Source organism: Anser cygnoides, chromosome 20, assembly GCF_040182565.1.
Source record: "Anser cygnoides isolate HZ-2024a breed goose chromosome 20, Taihu_goose_T2T_genome, whole genome shotgun sequence".
NCBI classification, from domain to species: Eukaryota; Metazoa; Chordata; class Aves; order Anseriformes; family Anatidae; genus Anser; species Anser cygnoides.
Window position 1 is genome coordinate 3925761 of NC_089892.1, and position 25971 is coordinate 3951731.

At 58.5% G+C, this 25971-nt stretch overlaps 1 protein-coding gene across 3 annotated transcripts in view; it reads right to left on the reverse strand.

Annotated features, from left to right (window-relative positions):
• The window catches only part of RXRA (retinoid X receptor alpha), a 100875-nt gene that overhangs the window by 15544 nt on the left and 59360 nt on the right, over nt 1–25971 (reverse strand). For 2 of the 3 annotated variants that reach the window (XM_066981036.1, XM_066981037.1), the window contains exons 2-6: nt 20970–21235; nt 16070–16220; nt 14970–15149; nt 7465–7521; nt 4747–4916 (exon numbers count right to left, since the gene is read on the reverse strand). In XM_066981036.1, coding sequence (XP_066837137.1) covers nt 4747–4916; nt 7465–7521; nt 14970–15149; nt 16070–16220; nt 20970–21235 — 824 coding nt within the window. Of the gene's footprint in view, nt 1–4746; nt 4917–7464; nt 7522–14969; nt 15150–16069; nt 16221–20969; nt 21236–25971 lie in introns of those variants that run through there. The other variant, XM_048053003.2, reaches the window with a different exon arrangement.

Here is a 25971-nt window from a genome sequence, read left to right on the forward strand (position 1 = left end):
GCGAAGACAGACCTCGCTAGTCCAAGTGTGTATATATGGTTTACCTCTCCGGACAGGGATGTATGAGCCCCTCCACACATCCCGCTGTAATCCCTGCTGATACCTAGCAGCTTTGATCGTGCAATTATTTTTCTTCCATGTCCTTAAAAGAGCAGTTTCAAACCCGGAGGAGGAGCGTTTACTGCACCTCTGGATCGCGCAGGGACGGAGCATGGAATGCGCACAGCCGAGGCAGGAGCTGACCCTGCACCAGCTCCCCCTGCAACCAGCCCAGCTTCAGCAGGATGAGGCCATTCCCCTCCTGCTGGCCCCGTACCCAAGCACCTCTCCCAGCGGGGCAGAGGTGCTTGCTGCTCACCGGGTGGCACAGAGGGAGCAGGAGGTGGGGATGCCACCGCAACGCACATGTCACCAGCGATGTGCTGGTCCCCACGGGACTGAAAAGGAAAAAGGAAGGAGGTTGGAGAATAAATCATCCTGGAGGTAATCGCTTCTTCTTCTTGCTTCCCTTGCTGGCTGTGTTACAAGAGAGCTGACCGAGCACTCACAAACCAAAGGGAGGCGAGAAATGCTGCTCTGAGAAAGGGAAAAAGTCCAAGGCACACAATACCTCCCTCTGCTCCACAGAGCCATTCCCAGGGACCCCTGCCTGGGTCACTGCACCGTCCCCTGGCAGCAAACGCCACCTCTGTGCCTCAGTAGCCAGCATCTCCCCTTCTCCAGGCTTAAAATAACCAGCATCTGGCAAGCACGGGGGCACCCGCCTTCGAAGTATTTTCACCTGTTGCTTGCAGAGATGGATGGCATGGGCTGGCGTTCAGCAGTGCAGCTGCAGAGCAGGGAGATCGTTAAGGGGATTTTCCCCTCCTCACTCCAGCAGCTCCCCAAAGGGTGCAGCCACAGGCGGGTCTTACTCTGGGGGAGCTGGGGCTCATCCGTGGGGAAGGAGAAGTGAGCCAGGCCTGGGCTCTTCCCCAGGAGAGGAAGGGAAGGAGGGCAGGATTTCCTCTGGACAACAGGAAAGGCCTAAGCTGGGTGCGAGGAGGAACTCTGCAGGAGCTTTTCACTGGAAGCACGGGGAATGGCAGCACCCAGAGGTGTTTGCAGGAGAGCTGGGAGGGGGCACCCTGCACTGACTGCGGCTCAGCCCAGCATAACCATACCGTTAGCACTGGGGACCAGAGCTGGCCTGGGAGAGGGGCTGCAAGGAGCCCCCAGGTTCGGTCAGCGGCTGGCTGGAGATCCTGGATCCCGTGGGGCAGGAGAAGGATGGAGCCCTGCATGCCCCAGAGCAGGACACGACTTTGGGGAGACCGCGTGCTCCTGCCGAACCTGACCCGCGGGGCGACAGGTGGCTGCAGAGGGGTATTTTAGGAAAGTTGGATGTTTTTCCCAAAGGATTGCTTCTGGGCAGGTCGCCTCTAGCACTCGCCTTGACGCAGCAAGCCAAGCTCTGGTCCCACAGCCCCGGCTGTAGCCCCGGTGCTCCGCAAGCAGCACGAGCTGTGCTTGGTTCTCGGCACCACCCAAAGCCTCAGCGAGGGGCCCGGCCTTTAATTACACCTCAGATCGCAGTTCCTGGAACCACCGCGGGGCTTCCTGGCAGAATTTTAATTGCTGTAGCTTGAGAGGCAGCTAAAAGTGTCATCCCCACGGGCTGAAGGGCCCCGCTTGAATCCAGGACGGGATCTACGGCGTGGTGCTAGAAACCATCCCCGTGCACAGCAAGCAAATCCCCTCCTGCAGTAAATAGCAAGGGCACGGTGCCGGAGTGTGACAGAAGGAAAGGACACGCGGGCACCTGATCCTTCTGGAAAACTGGAGCTTGGAGACATCTTCCAGAAAACTGTGACTTGAAACCAGCTGCTAAAGGCCAATTAAGAGCTAATGGGAATAACATCTCTCAGTTACAGGCTCTGCTTTTCAGTGGCCAGGAGCCCATCCAGGGTGGTGATTTCGTTGCAGGAGCCCAGACCCTCAGCTCCTGGAGTGCAGGGGCAGAGGCGAAGCCGCCCTCGCGCCCCGTCTTGCTGCCCACGGACTGCCCTGCTCCCGTGGGTCAGGGGGTGACACAAGGATTTTGGGGACACAACATGGACGAATCCTGCAGCAACAGTCACCGAAAGCTTGTGGGAATCTCCCAGGGGCTTTATCCCTTTTGCCACGGTCAGCAGCCTGCCAGCTCTCCCAATTAGCAGCTATTTGCGGCGGCTGAAGAGCTGTTACTGGGGGCTCGTGGGTGCAATTAGGAGTGTTTCAGTGATGCTTATCGAAATGCCGAGGCTTGGCACTGCCCTAGAACCACAGGCCCACCTCTGCCCGCCCCTTTTATCGGCTCCAATAACCGTGCCAAAGCCCCACGGCTGGTGCCACGCTCTGCTAGGTGGCCAAAACCAGCGCCAGCGCCAGCCCGCAAAGCCAAGGGGGGACGATGGCAGGAAGGTGACAGTCACGGAGATGAGACCGGCTGGGAGAGGAAGGTGTTAGCTCTGTCTGTGTGCTGCCACCTCCATCCCAGCCAGGCACAGCACGGTGGAAACGTCCTCGCAAGCTTGCCCTTGCTTGGTCCTTGCTCCCCAGCTCGCTGGCAGCGCTCAGAGCAGACGTACAAAGGTGCAGGGGCACAAATAAAAGGACCCACCGCACCAGGCTAATGGGAAACAGCTTGTATTTTACCCCGTGTCTATTAGGGACTGAATTTGCCTGCCTTTCCACCACGTCGGCCCTCTGGGGAGGGCTGGGAGGAGGGCAGCTCCTCCGTCTTGCCTCGCCTCATCCGGCGGCCTCGTCCCCGCGAGCTGCTGATCTCATACATCTGCTAAACCTGCTACAAATGTCACCTCATCGACAGAAGCCGCTCGACAATAATAGGGCATTTCAGCAAGCCTCCTGCTTCTATTTAGATGCAACACACATCCTTGTTCACAGTAATGCGTGTTGAATTATGCAGGAACCAGCTTTCAATTTGCTACAAGAGGCTGAGGAGACGCAGTGCCAGACGAAGCCATTTATTTCACCTCGCTCTCTGGGGTTTGTTTTCAAGTCAGCACAACGCTGCCTACAACCCCCCTGAAGTATTTTTAATCCTGATAGCCGTCAGAGCCTTTCCCAGCCCTCCGCTAACCACGGCGGGGCTGCTTTCCTCCAAAAAAGCTGCTTTCCTCCCAAAAAAGCTCCGCAGAGGCAGGTGAGCACCTCGCCCTCAGTCTGCCTCTGGAGAGCTTCACACGAGTCCTCCCTGTCCTTAGCAAGAAGCCTTACACAGCAAAAAGCTTCACTTAACGACCCAGCCACGAAGTCCCCATGCAGGTAAAGGCCAAAGAGAGCATCTCGCAGAAGCAGCCGAGACTTAGATCCCTGCACGGAGCAGCCTGGCTCCAAGATCTGTTAAGCCCTGCTAGATGCGGTGTTTTGGCTCAGTCCTCCGGCCTCCCATGAAGTAAGAGACAAAGTACTATCGCAGCAGAAAATAAACACTGCAGAGGCCTTCCGTCCCCCAGAAATTTCATCGTCTCAGCCCCACAGATGCCCAGCACGGAGCGATAGGAAAAGCAGAGGGGTATTTCCCCACATGTTCCTGCTCTCCCGGTCGAGCTGCCTGCTCACCCAGCCCAGCTGCATCCCATGCCCCCTGCCCAGCAGCAAGCCTGGCACTAGCTCCAGCGGGGTTTTGGGGTGATTTAAGCCCTCTGCAGCCCCAGCTGACACCCTGCAGCAGCAGTGCCCCTTGCTGCTTCCCCCGTGCCTGCCAGAAGGCATCGCCGTGGGCAAATGGGAAATCAAGCACGTGCAGCAGACCCCAGCCCCAAAGCACTTACACAGTGGTGCATGACAATTTATTTTCTTTCTCTCCCCCTCCCTTCTCTTTTCTTTCAGGCTTCCAGTCCCTTGGTATGGTAGGGGTGGGGGGAATTAGCCTAAATGTACTTTCTCTGCAATAAGGATCTTTACAAGGGCTTCATCCATGGTCTGCCCTAGGAGCCAAATTCCAGATAGGCTGGCTCTCACGTTTGGAGGTAGCTGCTTTGCAGGGAGGCCTTTTCAAAGCAAGGCTATAACCTGCTGATAAAGGAATCTAAGAAAGCACAGCAAGACAGTTTCCCACCTCACAGCCTCCCACTCTTTCCTATTCCATCAGCTCTCCTCCCTGCACAAGGTCCCGTTAGAGCCCCGCTGCTTCCAGCAGGCCCGGTTATAATACAAGCTCCCAAATGCAAAGGGAACTTGAGAGCAAACTTCTGCAGGTTTTCTCTTCTTACAGGCAAGCAGCTGTATAATTCGGCATCTGGAAAGTCACACCCCGTTTTACAGCCCTTATCTCTTTGCACTTCAGCCACAAAGGTCTGTTTACAGGCTTGACTGGACTATGAGCTCATCAGAGCAGGGGCTGTCTTCCTGCTTTTTAGCACTGCTGGCTGTTAACTAAAGCAAAATCTTTCCTTTGAGTCCTTTTAATTACGCCTTACAGCACATGTTCCTCTCTGCAGCTGAAGGCAGAGCACCCTTCGCTGTGTCTGAGACAGGAAAGTACCAGCACTGCCGGCTGCACTGGGCAGGGCTTTGCTTTCCTCGGCCTTTCACCTGAGCTCATCTGCATTTCGGAGCCCTGCACAGCTCTTCTCCCCAAAATTAACCCTGCCCCGACCCAGGCTCGCTGCTGTGCTGGTGCTACGCCAGTGCTGAGCCCCCCCGTGCTCGCCCTGCCCCATGTGCCGGGATGGGGCCCAGGGGACAGAGGTGTCTCACCGAGCTCGGCGTCAAGCCCATGTTCGCTTCAATGTACGTCTCTGTCTTGGGCTCCACGGCGAGTTCAGCTTCCAAGATTTTTTCCACGGGCATGTCCTCGTTGGCGCTACTTGTGGACTCCACCTCGTTCTCGTTGCGGTCTTTCCCCCGCTGCCTCTCCTCCTGGACAGCTGGAAACGGACAGAAAAAGGACAGCGTCAGCCCGGGGCTCCCGGCCACGGTGTCGTGGTCGAGCTGGGACCCTGAAGCTCCAGGGTCTTGAAACCTTGAAGCCTTGAAAACCCAGAGCATCCTCAGTCCTTGTGACCTGCAGGAGCGCACACACGTTAGCTGCCTTGTTCTCCAACCTGACCTCGCCACCACCGTGCTCAGTGCGGGTCAGGCTTGGGAAGTCCCAGGGTGGGCACTGCTGTGGGGAAAGAAAATGAGGAGGTGAACTGATAGCATAAGGGAACCCTAAAGAAAATAGAATTTGTCCATCCTGAGCCTGTCGGTGCTGCGTTTCCACGGAGGTCACGCCTTGCCTCTAGCGCCCTGGGGCAGCAGCGATGCCAAGGAGCGCCGCGGGGCTCCGCAGGACGCTGCCACCGTGGGAGCAGCCGCCGGCAGCAGGGATCTGCTCTCACGCGCCCCATGCAAACCCTGATCCAGCCTTCGTCTCAGGGCAGTTTCCAAACCGACAGGAGAGACCTGTCCCAAAGCCTGCGCAAGGAGTAACCTAGCCAGAAGCACGTCACGTGCCGATGAGTTCATGTCTACGAGCACCCAGATGAAAACGGCTCGTTAGATGCTAATAACATTCTTATTAACCAGCTCCTTTTGAAACCGGCACCGAGCTTTCACTGAACCTGGAAAGCAGCTCCCCGCAGACAGTTACACGGGTAACCATCTCTTTCTCAATCCTAAAGTTACATGCCCTAAATCCCCTGCTTGTCCACACCCCACTGCTGCCCAGCACAGCGCGGTGGGAACCGCTGGAGCAAGAGGAGTTTGCACCGCTTGTCACCAGAGACAACTTCCCCGGCTCTTTGTTCAGGACTGAACGAGGCACTCAGTAACGTAAAAGGCCTGCTATTTATTATCAATTATCCTAACACTTTACCTCTTTGCTGAATTTGAACCTGGTTATGTGAGCAGCAGGGGCACAGGCATTGTTCCAGCGACACCGGAGCTGCACAAGGAGACCCTTAGGGAATTGGTGAAACCAGCTCTATGCCAACCACCAGGATAAAATCTATAACACAAAACTTATTTCTTAAAAGCCAGGAAATTAAAACACGTGCTAAAGGAGCCCCGTACAGACACTGGTCGCATTATCTCCTCGCCAGCCCGGTCGGTGAGGGTTGCCCTCCTGCCGCGGCGCTGCAGCCTGCGGTTTGCTGCACGCCAACGGGACGTTTTGTTTGCTGGCAGAAAGCTCTCAGGCACGAAGTAAGAGGTTATTTTTGCAAGCTGCTCTTAGGTTCACAGGCTGCAGAGGCTCCCCAGGCCCACACAGTGTTTTCAGCTTGGCTGACCAGGGCCAGGTAGACTGCTGCTGGTGAAGCTCAGATCTGCGACGTGGCTCTGGTGCATCTGGACCTTGTCTGGCTCAGATTCTTCTCTTTACTTTCTCAGGCCAACAGCAAATCCTGATGAAATTTCTCCCCACACCCACCCACACTCCTGTTTTCTCAGTCATAAAAAGACCAGACATTTTTGCTTAATGCCAGCCCTTCCTCAACAGCACAGATGCCCCGGTGCTCCTCTGGGCACATTAGAAGAGATAAAACAGCTACTGGACAACAGAAAAGCCTGAGAGAAAGGCAAACTTGGAAAATGGGATTTTATAAAACGACTCAAATGCCGAAGACCTGATGCCCAGGTGCACAGGACACACAGATGGAGGTACAAAGTGTGGTTCCTGGCTCTGCGCGCGGCTGCCTGACACCAGTTTCCACCAGTGGGACCAGCCCGAGATGCATCCCCCAGCTCAGCTGCCAGGGCTGGGCCGGACATCGGCATTTGTGGGGAAGTGCTGCAGGGGTCTGCAGGTACAGCAGCTACTTAAAGCCTTAAATCTGCAGATCTCAGCCCCACCAACACCAACAGTCACATTCCTGGATGTGCAGAGTCAGATTTACTGCAAGGGTTTTGGGGAGAGCGACTCTTATAGGGCACGCGACGGTACTTGCTAGCGATGGGGCTGAATCCAGCTGATATAAATGACAGATGGAAGAGAGGTGGCAGGATGGTGCTCTTTCTTAGGAGAGGTGCTGAGGGACACGTCCCTGTGTCACACATACAGGGATCATTTCTTCAAATATAGGAAAAAAAAAACAGTAGGTGGGGCAGGGGGGAGGAAAGAGGGAGCAAGGATTCAAGCAAATCATTTACTTTTTTTGTTACTAATATTATGCAGTATGGGATTTTTTGTGTGAAGGCAAATCTTCAGCAGTGAGGAAGAAATAAAGACCTCACCACAAAGACCTAGGACCGGATCTCTGGAGTCCACTCCCCACTCCCACCAGGGATTAATCAAAAAAAGCCCCACGGTGGAGCTGTCAAGAAAAAAAAAAGAATTCAAATGGGCTTAATTTGGAGCTGCGTTTCTTTGTGGCTTTGTTATTTGGTTTTGTTTATCTTAAAAAATAAAAAATAAAAAATAAAAAATAAAAATAAAGAAAGGAATATAAACGTGGTAGCTGCATGGCAGCTTGTCTGGCAGTACTGAAATACCTTGTTCTTCTCGGCTTGCCAGAAGTCTTGGGGGCCGGGATGGATGGTGCTCCATCCCTGTAACACAGTAAAATTTAGAAAGATCATTATATTGTTTGGTTTTCGTTGCTTCTGCTGGATTTCTGTCCCTTCCTCTGAAGGATGTTGTAAGCTCACGGGGTTGGCTGTTTCTCCAGGTACAAAGGTTTAAAAACAAAAAACTAGAGGGGTTCCGTGACCGGCTCCTCCAACCCAAATTCTCCCTGGTGACACAATCAACATATATTTAAGAAAAAATAAATATTCCCAACCGTGGAGAGGCCCCAAGGTGCTTCTCCCTCCTGTCTCCCACGTGGTGCTTCGCAGGACCAGCAAGGTCAGGCTACGCAGCGCGGTAACTCAGGGGACCTGGCGCTGCTGGCTCCCTCCTCTTGCTCAGCATCCATTTCCCCTCCACGCTGCGACTTTGTGCTTGGCTGGGGGTAAGGAGAATCCAGCTGCTATTCAGGAGCACCTTGAGAAGAGGGTTAAATAACCCTGCAATAACCAGGCACTCGATTGCGTGACCCACAAGGACCTTTCCAAACTGCAGCTGCGTTTTTTTTTTTGCTCTTTTCTGGTGACAACGAGGCGAGGGGCTGGCAACACCTCCCTGCTGCCCAGGCTCTCCCGTCTCCCACCACATTATTACAGCCTCGACAGCGAGCACCGAGCTCCTCTCGGCATGGACAGGCTGCTCAGGACAGACCACAGGGCTGGTCTGCGATGGAAGCAGCGAGACCACCCAAAGAAGCCGTGTCCTCGTCCCCTGCCGCCCTCACCGCCCCGGCTGCACGCTCTTAGCACTGTGAGGGTCCCGCCGACGCCGATTTCTGTATTTAGGGTGACGCAGAGGGGCAGGTTTGTCCCCAGAGCAGGGCCGAGCTGTTGTTGCACCAGCCCCGTACAACATGCTGTGTCCTCAGAGACCAGCTTCCGCGGGCCCTTCTGTGTCGACGGCCGTGCCGATGCTTTTATTTCTCTTCAAGGAGACTCGTATGGTTGAGAGGTTGTTTTTTTCAGTCTGATTTTCCTAACAGAAGGGAAGCATTTAAAACTTGCAATGCACTTGAGGAGAAAAAAGATGCTGCAGTCGGGGAGCTCTCGGAGGCGGCCGCGCCTCCTCCAGCTATGTCTCAGCCGAGCCAAGGACAGAAGCCTGTGTTTGCCATGGCACCTGATGAAGAGGCGCTCACGTTATTCCGCTTCATTTGGCTTCTTCTTGCCCGAGGCTGGTTGCTGTCACTTTTCATCTCGAGATCCCAAGCCCATCTGCACTCCCCCAAGCCGCGCTACAGCAATATGCGTGCGCTAAGACCACTTCTTGGTGGCTTCTCCCTCTGAAAGAACCAAAATGCCTCACCCCGTGGGCTGCAGAAGAACCTCAGCTGCCCAGGTCCAAGAGCTGATGTGAAAATAACGCAGGATCCACCCGCTGCAGCGACGAGGAAGACTGCTGAGAAACCCCTGCTGTCACTGCTCCCCAAGCCTCGTGCCCCTGCCAGCGAGCCCCTGCTCTCTGAGCCGTGCGAATGCCCCGGGATCCCCGTCCTCGGGCAGAAGGTTTCTCTCCTTTTCAAGCTTCTGGCTGGTGAAGAGAAATCTGATGCTGTGATCTGCAGCCTAATTAGCTTGGAGAAAGAGAAAGACTTCAAATGCAAGCTCTGCTTCTAAAGCCTGGTGAGAGATGCAAGCAGAAAACCAACTTGGTGTTTCCGACGCTGATTCAGCAGCATTTTGCTGAAGCGCTCAGACCCGTGCAAAGGGTGCTGAGCACAGGGCTGTGGGCTCCTGCCACGGCCAAAGCCACGGGCACCCCAACCTGCTGTCCCCGTGCTCGGGACCCCCGAGCTTCTGTGTTTAAGGGATTTTAACGTAGGAAGCCAGAGGCACAGAGGGAATGGGGCTTTCCACCGAGGCAGTGGCCGAGGTGCCCCCATCAGCAGCGGTGTCAGAGGCGCGCTTGTTTGCTCGGAGAGAGCTGCAGGCTCCGGCGGCTTGTAATTACCCTGCCTCAGGAGAGAGGAGGGCTTGCGTCTGAGACAAAACCCTCTCCTTCCAGGAACAATAACATGGGCGACTGGCTGGGCTTTGTTCCTTTTCTCGGGGGATGAGGGGGAAGAATAATTCACTCCCACCAGAACGTAACTGGATGGGTCTTTCTCTGGGGGACGGATCCGGCGAGTGGCACACTGAGGGCAGGCACCAGCGCTCGACCTTGTCCCTGGTCAGTGCAAAAACCACGGCAGATGATGGCAGAAGAGGCACACGGGGCTCATGCCCCTTTCCAGACCACTCCAACCCAGGCAGATTTCGGGGACCCAGGCAGATTTTCGGTCCTGGCCCCATCACCAGGAGGCCCAAGGTTCCCAGGGCACGTGGCTGCGCCCATTTCACAGACGGGCAGCTGAGGCCCCACGTGCCCAGCCCAGCCTCACTGGAGCACTGGGAGGTGAGGGTGGCCTCCACACCCAGCCCTCTGCCTTTCAGAAGACCTGACCCAGCTGCCTCGGGTGCCGTCCTGCCAGTGGGGTGCCCCGGCTCACCTCCATCCTCTTGGAGAGCCCGGTGGTTCTGGTGGCCTCCAAGACCCAAACCTGCTCCGTCTTCCCCGAGCCTACAAGTGGGTGGCTGCTTTATTTATGAAGTGCTGGGGGGAGGGTTATTGGGGATTTCCGTTTCACCGGCGGTGGAATTTATTGGGCTCTGCTGCCTTTTTATGAAGCTGCATCTCAGCCGTGCATCAGAGGCATCTTGAAGTGCTTACGCCTGAGGTACCCGTTTATATTGAAAATGCCACGATGGCCGAGGAAACCAGTTCCGACCGTGTTCCTTCTGCTTCGCCCTCGTGTAGCTGTGCCTCCCTTTTCTCAAACATGCAGCTTTTTATTGTCGCGAGCAACCTCAAAAGCTGCGTTACGGGAAATAAACGGCGGCGCTTTCTTCAACGTTTCACTTGAATATTATGTTTGCTATTGTTAAGACAGGCAAAATACAGCTGCGATGCTAAGAAATGTAACATCAGGGAAATGGAGTGTTAAAGAGCGGATTGAGACATTTGCATGCAGTCAGTCTGCACAGGGAACGGCTTCAGAAAACAAAAGCCAAAAGGAGCGGCTCACTTCACTCTCAGAACCTGGACACGGCAAAGTATAACATGGCTGAGGCAGTGAGAGAAAATCATAAACCAAAACCTTTTTCTCAACCTTCAAAGTATCCTTCAAAACAACAACAACGAAAAAAAAAACAAAAACCACAACAGCATCATTTAACCAGCTGGTTTAAAGAGCAGCTCTTTAAAAGGATATAAGAAACAAGCTCATTAAGCTGAAAAGCATTTTCCATTCCAAAATTACTACTAAAAATAACCGTGCTCTTGAACTCTGCCCCTTCGCTGGGGTATGGCCACTTGCCTGCTTTTGCGTTCACTCGGAAGAGCGGGCGGGAGACCCGAATTCCTGCTCTTTTTTCCCCGGACTCCTCTCGCTCCTTTTTGCCCCGAGGATGCTCCGGGAGCTGGGGCTGGAGGTGTGGGGGCTGCGGAGATGCAGCAGGGGGGGGTTTGGGCACAGATCAGTGAGCGCTGTGCTAGTGCGGGAGCCGAGCTCCGAGTGACTCCCGGCCGAAGCTGGAGGACATTTGGGTCCCCCTGGACCGAGGGAGCGGTCGGGGCAGCTCCCAGGAGACGTGCTGAGGTTCTGCAGGCAGAAAGCTTCCCGCAGGGCTGAGCAGTTGAGCCCACCCCGGGTTAAGACCCTCAGCCCTGCAGGAGCTCGGGGTAACGAAGTCCTGGAGCCAGCGAGGGACGTCCTGTGTCCTCCGAGCGCTGCTACATCGCGCCTTGGAGGCTGCTGGAGGCCACCACCGCCACGTTATGGCTTTGGGGCCGTGCCGGGGGTCACCGCCACGGCTTCTTGGCAGAGATGCACCACCAGCCAGCCACCCCAGCCGGCCTCGGTCTCGGCAGGGCGAGCGGAGAGCCGCGGGCTGCCCGGGGAAGGGAAGGAGCGGCGGGGGCGGAGGGGGCCGGGCTGCGCCGGTTCCCAACGGGGGCTCCCTGCGAGCTGCCGCGGGAGCATGGGAAAGGGCTCCTCGCTGCTGCTTCCTGCTCCTGGCGCCGGCAATGCGGGGCTGGGACCCCAGTGCAGGAGAAAACAGCACTGCTAACACTGCTAACCCAGGGCCAGGGGGTTTGCAGGCTCGGGTGACCCTGCTCAGCTCCGAAGCTAACCCCAGCTAACAGCCCCACATGCAAGTTGCCGTTATCCCAAGACCCTCGGTGTTTACTCCCAGCTCAACGGAACTTTCCGCTTTTTCCCTTAAAATGGACGGCTGCTGATACGCAGAGCCTCTAACGCTGTTCTGCTAACCAAGACCCACCTCAGACCCTAATCAGGAACAGATCAAGCAGAGACTTGGCCTTCTGGATGCAAACAGCCACCCCCACAACAATAATCCCTGCATTAGTCAAGATCCCTGATGGTAATCTCACTTCTGTTGACTATCCGGTATTCAGTGGGAGACAGAGTAGGAAAACCAAAGGCTCGCACAGCTGGCAGTAATTCACAGGGGAAAAATGCTCCCAGTCGCTTATTTATTATAGCTTCAGTACCTCGGAATCCACAAGGCATCAGCATCTATCTCATCCTTCCCTTAACAGGGAGCAGCAAGAGGTGCACACTCCAGGGGGAATCCTCCACTTCCACAGGCTTTCACCCCTCGAAGCCAATATCCCCCGGACCTGGCTGGAAAAGAAAAGGCTCCCGGCACAGAAGCAGTGCCCTGTCCTTCCAGGAGCACATCCCAAATTCCCTCCACTGCAGGCACGCTGCCTCCGCTGCCCTGGCCAGGGATCCCCCCTGGAGCACATGGTTAGGGTCCGGCTGCCCTTTGCACAAGCACCTAGAGCCCCCCGGGTGCTGGGAGCAGCTTTAAACAACCCATCAGCTACGTAAGGAGCCTTTTAACCCTCCTTGCACAGGGTTTTTGCGCAAGCCCTTCAGCCCTCGTCTTCCCAGTGCGGCTCTGCAGGTCACAGCAGCGCTCGCTGCCACACAGGATGCGTTTTAGTTCTTCACCGGAGCTCTTAGTCCTTAGTTTAGAGGGTTTTACTGCACTTCCACGACATCCAAATACCTTTGGGCTACAGGAGAGAGACTTTCCCAGCAGGAGTCTGGTATGCATTTATGTAGCTATAAATTAGGTCTCCAGAGCAAGATATTTTTTAAGGAAATGAGGCCCATTACCCCGGCTGTTACTTAAAAGATGTAACAGTTTACACCAGAGGATAAAAAGCCAGCTTTGTTGTAAGCCAGCATCTGGGCAAAAGGAATTACCGCGCAGGATTTAGCCCCAAGCTGCTCCCCAAAAGAGAGGCGGTGTGGAGACAGCAGGGCTGCTGTAGGGATAAGGCCAAGGCTGCTGGCTGGCCCTGCAGGACAGCAGTGAGCTGGGATGGATGTACTGGGAAGGAGATATTCTGCTGGCACATCAGGAGGGTAATCCCATGTGAAATCCGGGAGCTTCTCAAAACCGAAGCTTAGCAAGCTCCAACCTCTCTCTTTCAGGTCTAAAACAGCCCTGGGACATCTCCAAACCTGGCAGGAGACGCTGAACTGCCAGGCTTATAACAGGAGAGATCTTCATCTGGGAACCAGGGCAGTTATCCCAGCTTTCCCTACACGGGGTTTTTACCCCAAACACCCACTGGCTGCCAACACACCGGGATTTTCCCCTTCTCCAGAGCTCTCCTCGTGCACCGCCGGCAGCAGATCAGCCCGCACCGCCTGAGCGCACTTGTGGAGTTATGAAGATCCCATCTGTCACACTTTTAAATAATTGGCTGATCGTTACGAATTCATTCGGTATTCATTGTGATAATGTTAATCAAGATGAATTAATAGAGTCCTCCTACTGTACGCGCTCCCCGGGGAATTCCACCGCCACTTAGAAATTAATTAATAGGGCTATAATTTTAATGGTGCTGCCCATGCAATCCCCGCTAATGGTAGGCACGAGGCAGGTGCCCGACGACAGGAGATCAGCGCGGGCGAGCCGAGGGGAAGGAGACGAGCAGGCTCACAAATGGCCACAGGCTCTGCCCAGGTGGATCTGTCTGTAGGGTTTTGCCTTTCCCCTGCGCCACGACCTGCCTGCAGCCCTGCCGTGACCTGCCATGCCGCCGCTTGTCTCCGTGCACTTCTCCTGGATGTGCGTCCTGGGGGTCCGAGCGGGCTGCACCCCCCTCTGCCCTTGTGCGCACCAGTTTTCTTCTCCAAGGAGAAGTTTGCCACGGAGAAACCCTCTCTCAAATGAGTATTTGCTGGGGGTGACAGCGGGGAGGGAGCCCGGAGCACCCCGTGCTACACCCAGGGGTGTCTCTCGGAGGTACCCGCCGTGCATCGTGTTCCTAACAAAAGCAACGCGTTGCCATCACGTCCACCCCCTCAAACCACACTGCTCCATCAAACGAGGTGTCTGCCTGCAGCCACACGTGGCAGAGCCACCTCCCCGTGTGCAACCCATCGCTGTTTGGGCCAGAAAGCCACGTTTCTCATCTCCAAAGGATGAAACTCCTTGGGGCCAGGAAGGGCAGGGGTCCGTTTCGTGCTTGGGACAAGACCAAGAGCTCTCCAAAAGGACACGTCGGGAGCACCGCTCACTGCAGCGGGCAGAGGAAGGGCTCTGCCTGCCCGCCCCAGGCCAGGGTGCTCGGAAGATGTAAGGGGAGAAGGCACCAGAGACCTGAGCAGCACCGAGGGGTCATTTTCACATCACCTCTGCTAAAAGCCTGTTCTGCCAGCAGTTTGAAAGAGGTGCAGTCAGCGTTTAAAAAGAGCATCGAAGAGAAGCCCTGCCAGGGAGTTTTAGATCCTACATTTAAATTCCAGTAAGGGTAGGGGAGATCTTTTTACAAGACCGAATTTCCTTTATCCTCAAAGTAAGAAAAAAAAAAAACAAACAGTATCGCTACTGCTAGGGAATGTTTCTGCGTTAGGGCAGCGGAGCCCTGAGCCGAGGCCGTGTCCGCAGGCAGCCGAGCAGGGCGATAACTCCCCTCACCCCCCCAGCCGCCCCGCGAGAGGTGCGAAAGATAAACAGCGAGCCGCTGGGACGCACCAGCTGCGGGAGCCTCTCCCGGCACGGCGGCGAGGCAGCAGCGCGTTAACCATGGGCTCTTTGTCTGCACAACGTCCCCTGCCCAGCTCGGGGTTTGCAGGGCTCAGCATCCCGGGCCGCACAGGATGGGAAGGCAAAGCCAGGCGGCACCGTTTGTCACCCAAAACGTGCCCCGGCAGCTTTCTCACCGGCGTTTGATGGGGTTCTATGGGGAAAGGGAAGCTCTTGGTGCATTTTCTGGTGTAAAACCACTACAAAACGAGGAGAGCTAGCTCCCCGGCAGCGTGCCGGAGCCTCCTGAGGAAGGTCAGGTGCCTGCAGGACACGCAGCACCCTTGGGTGCCCGGGCCAGGCTCTCTCTGCCTTACCTTCTCGCTTCATCCCCATGGCAAGACACTTCTGGTAGCGGCAGTACTGGCAGCGGTTGCGCTGGCGCTTGTCGATCAAGCAGTCCTTGTTGTCGCGGCACGTGTAGGTCAGGTCCTTCCGCACCGTGCGCTTGAAGAAGCCTTTGCAGCCCTCGCAGCTGTACACCCCGTAATGTTTACCTGCCGGGGGGGGGATGCGACTTGGGTTAGGGGATGCACCGAGGGTCCCGGGGGCCCAAAGATGCCCCAGGGACCTGCAGCTCTGCCCAGGGCAGTGCCTGGGGGAAGCAAAAGCTTCTTGGCACAGTGACCACGAGCTAAAGAGCAGCGGCTTTGCCTTCACTTCACCATCAAGATGCCCTCCTGGGGCTTCAGCCCCTGCAGAAAAAGCCAGAAAAAGCCCCCACCATTTCTGAATTAAACCAAGGGAGATGCAGCACAGCAAAAACGGGGGCATGTCCCTATCCCCCCTCTTCCCCTGGACACCCCCCGACGCACACGAGGCTCAGCCCGCTCCGCCACGCGCCCCCCGCGCCTCCTCCAGCCTCTGAGCCCGACAGAGCAAGGAGGTGTCCCCAAGGACCTCAAAACCTAGACCCCAGAGCACTTACGGAGCAGAAAGCTTTTAAAATAGCATGAGAATAAAGGGAATTAGCACATCTTTATCTCCCATGAGTGGAGAGGCTCCATGCGAAGCACATCTTTTTATCTGGTGCTATGTGATGAGACCAGCTACGGATCAAAGGATGCGGAGAGAGGGACGCTCAGCTAATGCCTGGCCTTCAGAGGGGCAGCACTGCTTAGGGCCGAGGATAAAACACCGCTGGCTAAGCTGTGACCTGGGGGATTTGTTCCCCCAAGGAGCCGGACAAATTGTTTACTTCTCTTGTTACTGTCAGGGCATGATGAAAAATGGAGAGGTCAAAGAGCCGCACCAAGCACGTCTCACCTGGCTCGTGTCAGCGCCTGCCCGAGAGCAGACAGCCTGGGGAGGCTTTTGTATAGGGCTTTTTTTGTCCCCGTCTGCCCCAGCCACGATGCAAACCCTCGCTGTGCTCATCCAGGGCAGCAGCACCGCCCGGCGCAGGGACCAGCCTTACCTGAAGACCTGTCCCCGCAGATGGCACATATGTGCTTGGTGAAGGAGGCCATCGTTCCTGAGGGATGTGCTGGCACTTTGAGGACCCCATTGAGCCCCAGGGGGGGCTTGATGTCTTCTGAGCTGCTGACGGGGTTCATGGGCGAGTTGAGCTGTTGAGACAAAAGCGGGGCATTCAGCAGGGAGCACGTGGGATGTGGGGGCTACGTTTGGAGTAGGGGACAGTCCTCAAATGGGGACAAGCACAGCTTAAAACCCACGTCCACAGCGCTGAGCCAAGAGGATTTGGGCACCTGAGGCCAGAGACCAAAGCCCAGGTGCTCGTCTGCTGCCCCGGCTCGGAGCAGGGGGACACCGGGTCTCGCTCCCAGCACCTGCCCCACGGGCGATGCTCCGGCGTGGATTAACGCGAGGCTGAGCTCCTTCTGCCCTGCCCAGCACCACGGGACAGCCCGCATCCCCTCGTGCTCACCAGCCACCCCCCTGGTATAAGGGGCAGGGAGGATGCTCGGCAGCGACGGTTCGTGGGAGAGCTGCAGGCTGGGAGCGAGCGCTTGCGGGGATGACGAAGGCCAGGACACGAGCGTTTTAGCTCTGCAATTTATATATATCCTTTTAGCATTAGCTCTCCAAAGGAAAGCTCCGCAGCAAATAAATAGATCCCAGATGCAGCAGGGCCTGGCTCTGCGGAGCTGGCAGGCGTGGGACACTGCTCTGCACTCCGCAGCCTGCCGGCAGCCTCGCTCCGCGCCTCCCGTCCCGACCCTGCTGAGCCCGACAGGCGGTGAAGGAAGAGGCGAATTAAAAGCAGCAGCTGGGACATGGGTGCTGGCGAGGATTCCTGGTTTATTTCACAGGCAGGACCCCCTGATGCCCCCCATACACAGGGGGAAACTGAGGCACGGAGCTGTGAGAGGGACCCATCGCGTTATCACAGCAACCTGTGCTGCTGGGGCTGATCCACACCAGCTCTGCCCTCCGTGCCTCTCCCCACGGCTGCACAGCCCTCACAACCCACTGAGGCATGAAGGGAAGGTGTGAGAGGACGGAATTACAGCCCCAGCCTCCGAGTTACAAGCTGGCGTCCTCATCTCAGCAGCCGTCAGTGCCTTCACAGCCTCGGGGGTTTTCTTCGCATCAGGAGTTAGACAGGATTTTATGCACAATGTCATCAGAAAGACCTTACTGCCTGCTCCTCCACGCCAGTGCCACGATGCCCTCCCTGCTCAGCCCCATCGAGAGGGGCCAGGGACACAGCAGGGTCCCCAGCAGGGCTGCCTGCCCAGCCCGGGGGGGTTTATCCGTGTCCCTGGGGTGCACGGAGCCAGGCTTGTTCAGCTCCAGACAGCAGCGAGGAGCGGTGCCAGGGACTGCAGCAGAGCCCCCAGCCCTGCCAAGTACTAAATCCAGGTGGGATACGCAGGATTTGTGCTTCGCCTTGTTGTCTTTCTCCTCCCTTAATAGAGACGCTCGGCAATTGCACTTGTCACAAATTAATTCAGGGAAGTCCCAGGGCTCGTGATCTGTCAATTAGACGAGCGCAGCCGTTCCTCTGACTTTCAAGTCTCCAGGCTGGTGGGGAATATTTGGCAGGCAGCTGACTAATAACCGCAGAGCGGAGCGAGGCAACCCCCCCCCCCAGAGAAATGTGAAGGGTTTGCCTCTCCTGCCCTGCCTGTGACAGATGAGGAAACCAAAGGCAGCAGGACCCGGAGCCGTGCTCCCGGTTTTCGGCTGCTCGGGGCTGTTCGGTTCCACCACGCTGGGGCAGGGGGGGACAGGAGCATCACCCTTTGGGGCCCGACAGCATCGAGGAGGAAGGCACGAGCTACCTGCAGGAGCACTGCAGCGGCACATCCCTCCACGGTTTTGGGGTCACCGGCTCTAGCAACGCTCCCTGGAGCACTTTTTAGGGAACAGAGCCATTTGCCAGGTGCCGCGCTGTCACCGCCACGTTGCAGCTGGGGCAGAGGACTTCAGCTGAAGACGAGCCTTTTGCCACCACGTCCCCCACCCCCAGCAGCCCACAAAATCCCACAGCAGCATCCCTCCGGGGGGTGTCGAGCAAAACGAGACGTGGCAAGCCCAGCACCCTGCCCCTGCCCCAGCCCTAGGGGGAACGGGGTCCCACCGCCACCCCCCCTCCCCGTGAATCAGCACGACGCCCGCCGGGGCTGACTCAGCCCCGGGCTGGGAGGAGAAGTCCTCGGTTCCTCTCGCAGCGCCCGCCTGAGTTTCGGCAGAGGCCCCACGTGCGCTGCGGGGTTCCCACGCCGCCCCGGCGCCGGCCCCGCTCCTTCCCCTCGCGGCTGGCGCGGAGCCGGGAGCACGTGCCACGGGGAGCCGGCGCGGCCCCGGCACCGAGCTTCTGCCCCCCCCGGCAGGACGGCCCCGGCCCGGCCAGGCGGCTGGGGACCCACAGGAACTGCTGCTCTGTTTCCCGGATGACGTGGCAGCCCCGTGCGCTGGGACTCCTCGGCTCCTCTCCTTTCCCTTTTTAGTTCGCTGCACCGGGGACCGAATCCTGTCCCCTCTGCTCCACCGGCAACCAGAGGCTTCCTCCTCCAAAAACAACACCCAGCTCTTTCTCCAGTGCCCCGGATTTACAAAAAGCCTTGTGTCAAGGCAGGGAGCAGCTCTGGAGAAGCCTAATCCTGCTCCTGACCTCTCCCTGCTCGCCCCCGGGCGCCCCAAGCCGCTGCCGGCCATGCCCCGCGAGCAGCAGAGCAGGAGGGAGAGGAAGAAATATCCAGCGTGGGAAGTCCCTCCCTGTCATCTCTTACTGAAAATACTTTTTTTTATTGTTTTCCCAGAAACTTTAAGAGGGCTTAAATATGTGTTAAGTCCCAGTAAACAGCCTCCTGGTCAGGCTGGGGCTTTGCTCCCCGCTGCGAAGTGCCCCCGGGCTTTCTGCCGGCACGTGCCCGGCTCTGTGCAAGCACCCAGCTCCCCAAAGCCCCCCCCCGGGTAGCAGCGAGGGGTCCCTGGGTGCTGGGACCCCCCCTGCAGGGCACCCAGCCTCACACCCCGGCTGCTGGGCTGCGTTTGGAGGCTCTGCGAGGTCCCAGGCAGGGAGGGGACGCTTGGGGTCAGGGCTGACGTCTTCCGCAGAGCTCGGGGCTGGAGGAGCCGGGTCAGAGCGAGGTTTGCTCGCATGGGACGGAACGGGAGAGGGAAAGCAGCCCAAATTTCGGGAGCTGACAGCTCCTTCCCACCCCGATGCCGGCAGGAGCTGGGGGAGAGGGGAGCCACGGCGGGCCTCACCGCCCCGCGCGTCCCGTGCCCTTCTGCTCTGCTGCCTTCCGCGAGGCAACGAGGCATGGCCTGATGGCAAGTGGCATCTGCCATCTGATGCGGAGCACCTTCCATCAGGGCCAGCCCCACCAGGCGGCTGGGGCCCCACGCCTCATTACCCCCGGCACTTCGCCTCCTCCTCCTCCTCCTCCTCCTCCTCCTCCTGTGCTCCTCCACGGGCCCAGGTAGGCCCCTCTGCCTGCTGCAGGGCCACGGACAGGGCCCTAATGCGCCCAGACAGGGGACAGATGGCAGGAGCCATCAGGCTGGAAACCTCCTCGAGGAAAAACCACCTCAGACTCGTCCGCGGCTGGGCTCGGGGATTGCTCCCCGGCACCATCTGACCGTGCTCTCAATTCCCCTTTTTACCCCGTGGCCGGATTTTATTTCGGTTCCTCTGGCCCCTCCACCCCTAAACCAAACCGCGCCTTTCGATTGAAGCCGGGGCCGCGTCGCCCCCTTCCTCCCCGCTTCCATCTCCCCCGTGCGCTCCTTCGCCTCTCCCCTCCCCGCTCCTTCCCCACCCTTTTGATGCTCTCCCTGCCCGTTTGGCTCTCGCTGCCCCTTCCCAGGAGCCGTTTCAGTTCCCCTTCCCTCGGTCACGGGACGCGACTTGGCTCTGCTCCGGGCTGGGGGACCCAGAGCAGGGGCAGCTCCCCACATTTCTATGGGGTCAGGGGCCGGATCGGGCCCGGGGGAAGCTCCCAGCCACCTCCCAGCCACCTCCCTCTGGTGTGGGGTGCGTCGGATCCCGAGGGAGCCCCGGGGATGGCTGACGCTGCCGGCACAGCACGTCCCTCCCCGGCCCCGGGCAGAAAGACCCGTTATTGCTGGAAATAAATCAGGCCAATATTTAAAAATAAAGGTGCCGGCAGGTGCTCGACTCCCGGAGAGGGCTCGGAATAAATAAACCAGCAGTGAGTGGCAGGTGGTAGCCAATTCCTTAATCTGCCCTTTTACTAAACATATAACGCGCGAGCAGCCAGCAACAGGTGGCGGGGGCTGGCCAGCTCTCCCCGATCCTGCTATTTTTAAAAAGAGCTTATCTCCCCGTAGTTGGAGGGTTTTTTTACATAATCTTCAGCCAACCGACACCGGTCCCTCCCTCCGCGAGGGGGGAGAGGGGCAGCGGGCAGGGGAGCCCCCCGGTGCGTGCCTCGGGGACTGGGGACCAAGAGGGGACGTGCGGGGTCCCGGGGAGGGGACAGGGCAGTGCCAGGGGGGCTCCGGCCCCTGCCCGAGCTCAGCCCATCCCCAGGAGACCCAGGGGCAGTCCCTGCTCCCGTTTCACTCGCAGCCAGGACCGGAGGGGACAGGCGATGGCAGCTGACGGCTGGATGGCTGTTATCCAGCCCTGCGCCCCTGAGGTCCCCCCCACCCTGCCGGAGCGGCAGGGCGCCTCGGCTTCATTTCCCCCTTGGGCTTCTGCTTTTTGCCACCCTTCGGTGCCTGCCCGCATCTCCGAGGATGCCTGCAAGGGGGTTTTGCTCCCCGTGCTCGCCTGGGCAGAACAACGGGGCCAGGAGCAGGGCAGGATCAGGCCCCCCCGCCTATGTCCTTGCCCCGATAAACGAGCAGCGGCCACGTCCCCGCCACCTTCCCCTTACCTGCGGGCTGCTGGTGCCGAATCCCAGGCTGGGCGTGGAGGGGACGGACATCGAGTGCGGGCCCATGGGGGAGCTGATGACGGAGAAGGGGGGCCCCATGCCATTGATGGGCGAGCTCAGGGTGCTGATGGGCGAGTGGAGCTGACCCGGGGAGCCCAGCGAGGAGCCGATGCCCGGCCCGATGGACGGGTGGAGGGAGGGGGTGGCCATGGGCCCCCGGCTGGTGGGGGAGTTCAGGGACGTGGAATTGACTTGGTTTGAGAAATCTGTAAGAGAGGAAGAACAGAGCGGGGTTTCAGTCTCCAGCCCGGCGCAGGCCCTGACCGCAGCAGGCCCCGTGCAGCCGGCCCCCCCCAGCTGCTTCCCGACACCCCCAAACTCCTTCTGCCCTGCTTCCAAAATCCCCTGGTGCTGCAGGACCCCAAACTCAACACAGAGAGCCTCCAGACACAGCTGTCACTGCCTTCCTCCTCCTTCACCCTCTGTACCCAGCCCTAGCCTCTGCCCGGAGGCAGCATCGCCCCCAGGAACGGGGGCGCCCCCATCCCACCCCACAATACACCCCGAATCGGATCTAACGGGGGTGCTCGAGGCACGGGACGGCGGGGACCCCAGCAGCACCCCAAAAACCAGGGTGGTGGTGCCGGGGGGGGTTGCACGGCAGAGGCCGGTAGGGTTTCTGTGTCCGACCGGCTCGGCCGTCCCGGGGGAGCAGGGGGGGGGGGGGGGGCGGGAAGGGGGGGGGGCATTTAAAAATAGCCGCCGATTCTCTCTGGAGAGGAGACATGGAGCCGTTCCTGGCACATTTCCTCCTCATCCTGTCACGCTGCTTGCAAAACAATCCTGAGCGAGGAAGGGGGCAGGCTCGTGGCCCCCCGGGGGGGTGCAGGGGGGGCTGACGGGAGGCAGGGGGGTGGACGGGAGGTGGGTGGTGGGGGCTGTGGGACCCCGCCCGGGACCCCCGGGCTGCCCTGCAAACGTGCAGCCAGAGAGGGGAAAGCGCCTGGATGCGGGGTTTGCTCCCAGGGAGCTGCTGCTTTTGGCGGCAGGCCCCCGAAGTTACTGGGGGAAATGCAGGGTGGGGGGCTAAGCAACGCACTACAGGCACTGCACAGATGGACCCCAGCGAGCCCAGCACCAGCAATCTGCCCAGGACATCACCGATCGGGGGGAAAACCGCACCGCGGGAGGCCCAGCAAGGCCACGATGCTCCTCTTGCAAGACCGTGCACCCAGCACCCATCACGGCCCCCAGCACCCATCACAGCACCCAGCATCACACCACAGCACCCCATGTGCTCGCACCTCCTGCCCAGCACCTCCCTTCCAGCCTTACTGGTTTTGGCCCCAACTGGGGCACGAGAGACCCCCGAGGGCTCAGGGCACTGCCACTTGGGGCCGTGCTGTCGTGGCACCGAGCCCCCCAAGGCGCACGGCCCCCCGCACGGCCCAGCCACCCCCGGCAGGACCCCATGCGCCTCCCCCCCCTTGTAAGCATCACAGGATTACACCTGCCAGCAGAGAGGCTTGCTCCCTGCGCGGGTAATTCCTTAAACTCCCTGATAAACGCCAGAAACGGGATCCCCAAGGTGAAGGGGGCTCGGATGCAAAAAACAGGGATTAGGCTCCAAAGCAGGGACACATCCAGCTCCCTCTGCACGGCAGTCCCATCACCTCGGCCAGGCAGAGGGGCCACGTGCCCAGCCACAGCACCCAGCCCGGTGCCACCGTCCTGGCACACGTCCCCACGGACACGGCCCACGGTCCCCGGGGGCCTGGCCTCACGTCGGCTCTCGCAGGATGTTGATATAAGATAACCGCCGGCCCTCGCGTCACCCGCGGCCGGATGACGTGCGTGCGGCACACCAGGAACCCCGGGAAATTCCTCCAGGTTTCGGGGTCTGGTGCTGGGGTTTAGCACATCAGGGCCGCGCTTCCCAGTTCTCTGCTTTCGGGGGTTTTTTTATAGGACTTGGAGCAGGGCTCGCAACCGCCACGTGCTCCGGGGACTCGGGATGCGGGCTGCGCTCCTGTCCTTCGCTCCCAGCGGGCAGGGGGCAAAGGGTGAAGTTTATTCTGCCGCGGGCTGTGCATCTGGGAACAGGGAGCCCGCCGGTCCCGCTCCGGAGGAGCCACACCAACACCAGCTGCTGCGGAGCGAGGCGATGGACGGGGCTAGAGATGCCCCGGGATAAATCTGAGGATGGATGCGCCGGGTCCCCGGCCCCAAAGGTGCACGGAGGAAGCAGGCGCTTGACCTGGCGGCGGAGGAAAGGAAGCGCCCCACGGCCGTGCCTTTCCCATCTCCTCAATATTTCAGGCAGCGAAGCAGGCGAGGTCAGGGGCGGGTTACTGGCGACCAGCCCGTGCCTACTCGAGCACATCAGAAAGCGAAGCACGTGCGGGGCCCGAGCCGCTGTCCCGGCACCTCTCCCGAAATAAGGTCCCCCGGAGCAGGGGGGGAGCAGCTCCCCAGCCCGCGCCCCCCGCCCGGCCCCCCGCACCCATCCTGTTTACGCGCTTCCCCGCCAGGCAGGCGCATTCCCCGGCACCCACTGAGGAACTGGGTGTGCTGCCGAGGGCTGGCGTGGAGAAACCCGGCCAGGCAGCAAAAAAAAAAAACCACGAGGAGAGGCAGGGAGGAGGAACCCCGCACGCCGCGGAGAAGTGCTTTGGGCACGGGCGGGCGTTCGGGTGTGTTTTCGCCCAAATCCCATAGGAGAATGTTCCGAAGTCTGGAGCAGAGCGCCGTGACTCGAGGCACCCCTTGAGCACCGGGAATTTTTCTCCTCTCACCCAAAGGCTTCCCCGTCACAGCGGTGGGGAGCGTTTGCCTCTGATGTGGCACTCGCGTGCGCACCCGGCTGGAGGAAAACCGGCCAGGAGAGCAAGGACGAGACACGGCTCCGGGCGCCCCGCAGCTAGCATCTGCATTTCCACGCAGGACTCCTCTCTAGGATGCTAAAATCCTGACAGCCAGGCTGAGGAACAATCCTTCACCTCAACAAACTCAAGCCAAAAAAACCACCTAGGTTGAAGGCCTCAGGCTGGAGCAAACCGGGGAGGTTTTTTTCCCCGGCACCATTTCGGCCCAAGCAGTGCGAGACTTTTCATTTTTCTTGCGGAGTTTTGCCGTTTGAAGCTGTTGTGTGTGACTGTCTCTTGACCAAAATAAACTCCGTGCCTGTTTCTAAATACAAAAAAAAAAAAAAAAAAAAAAAAAAGTTCTCTAAGCATTTCCCCTCCTGCCGCACCCATAAATTGCAGCTATTTTCTCTGTGCGTCCTTTGTTTAAACACAACGACCTCTATATATCTTATAAGATGCCCCATGGCAGTTGGGAGATCAGAAACGAGCGCTGTTCAGCAGCTAAGGAATTTGCAGTGAAGCTCTTTTCCTCCCCTGAACGATGAACCCGCGAGCCACACAATTCGGAGGGGAATTTTCCCAAAGAAGAAGACCTTTAGGGCAGCCCACGTGCTCCACCAACAGCGGTGGGGTCACGGAGCCGTGTGCGTGCTCTCAGCTCTCCTCCGTGGCCGAAGAACTTATTTCAGCTCCAGCCTCTGCAGGGAGCGATCCGGTCTCGAGACAAGGAGCTCGACCCTGGTTTTGGCCGGCAGGGTGCTCACCGCAGCCCTCCACAACGCCGCTTTTGGGTGCCGCCACCCCTGCTTCACAGGTGGGGAAACTGAGGCACAAAAAAGCCTCCAGCCCGCTCCGTGACACCCATTTCTGCAGGGGCAGAGGGAGGCAGAGGCCGAGGAGGCACCCGGCCGGCACCAGCGGGGCACGGCGTCCGTGACCTTCCCCAAGGTCACGAGGGAAATCGGAGCCAAAGCCCGGAATAGATCCCGGGGACGGCAAGACCCAGGCTAGCATCTCGCCTGCTCAATCAACCTTCCCTGTAATTTTATTTTTTTTTTTCCGTCCTCCTGGCTTGGCGCCAGGCAGCGCTCCTTCACTATTATTAATTTTCAATAAGGCAAGAAAACATCTCCCTAAAACATTTGTCCCCGTTCTCATCCCGTGGCGCTGGCCGCTCAGAGCGGACGAGTACAGCATGTCCCTCCGCAGCTTCTCCGCTATTTTCCGTCCCCTCGGCGTGCCCGGGGCCACGAGCACAAATCCCAAATCTGTGCCACAAGTTTCCCACGGGGCTCGTCTGGATGCGGCCCCCACGGGCAGGTTTCAGCCCCCGGGACCGCGTTTCCTGCTCCCTGCAGTGCTTTCCTCTCGCATTTACCCCCCAGCGCTGCATTTCTCATCAGAGTGCTGCTGCTCCGCCGTCTTGAGCAGCCCAGGAGCTTTTTCCATCCAGAAGAGCGGCGATTTGAACCTTACTAGCCCACAAAACATCCCAGAGCAGAAACAATTACGACAGCACAGGGGTGATTTTTTTTTTTCCCAGGATAGCTCCTTTGTACCAGAATAAACTGTACCAGCAGAAGCTTTCGCCAGTATAATCTTCATTTCTGCCTAAGAGGCTTTGCCAGTAAAACTACAGTGACCTAGCTCTGCTGGAAAACCTTTTCTAGCCCATCCCGGGAGCTGACGCAGAAGCTCGGCGCTCTGCTCCTGACAGAGGGGAAGCTCAAAGCCGTATCTTGAGTCACCAAGAGGAGAAGCGGCCGCACTTCTCTGCGGCCGAGGTGTCGGAGCCAGGCATGTGCCCGAGCCGGGGGGGAGAGCCCCAGCTGAGGCCGGCTGAGATTCGGAAAGGCGCCCACACCCCCGGGCTTCCGCTATTTTTATTTTTTTATTTTTTCTCAGCACCTCTTCCTCCTTAATCAGCAAGAAGATCAATTCTGGGTATTGCACAGCAGGAAATTCTAAATTTGGGTGGCCGCTCCCTTCCGCAGCGCAGCCCTCGGCGCTGCGGGGCCGCGCTCGGAGAGGGGCGAGGACCAGCAGCGGGGCCCAGGTTTTTGGAAACCTCCTCCCCGGAGCTGGTGCCGGCCAGGTGCAAAACCCCGACAGCCAAACGCACGGGAACCCGCAAG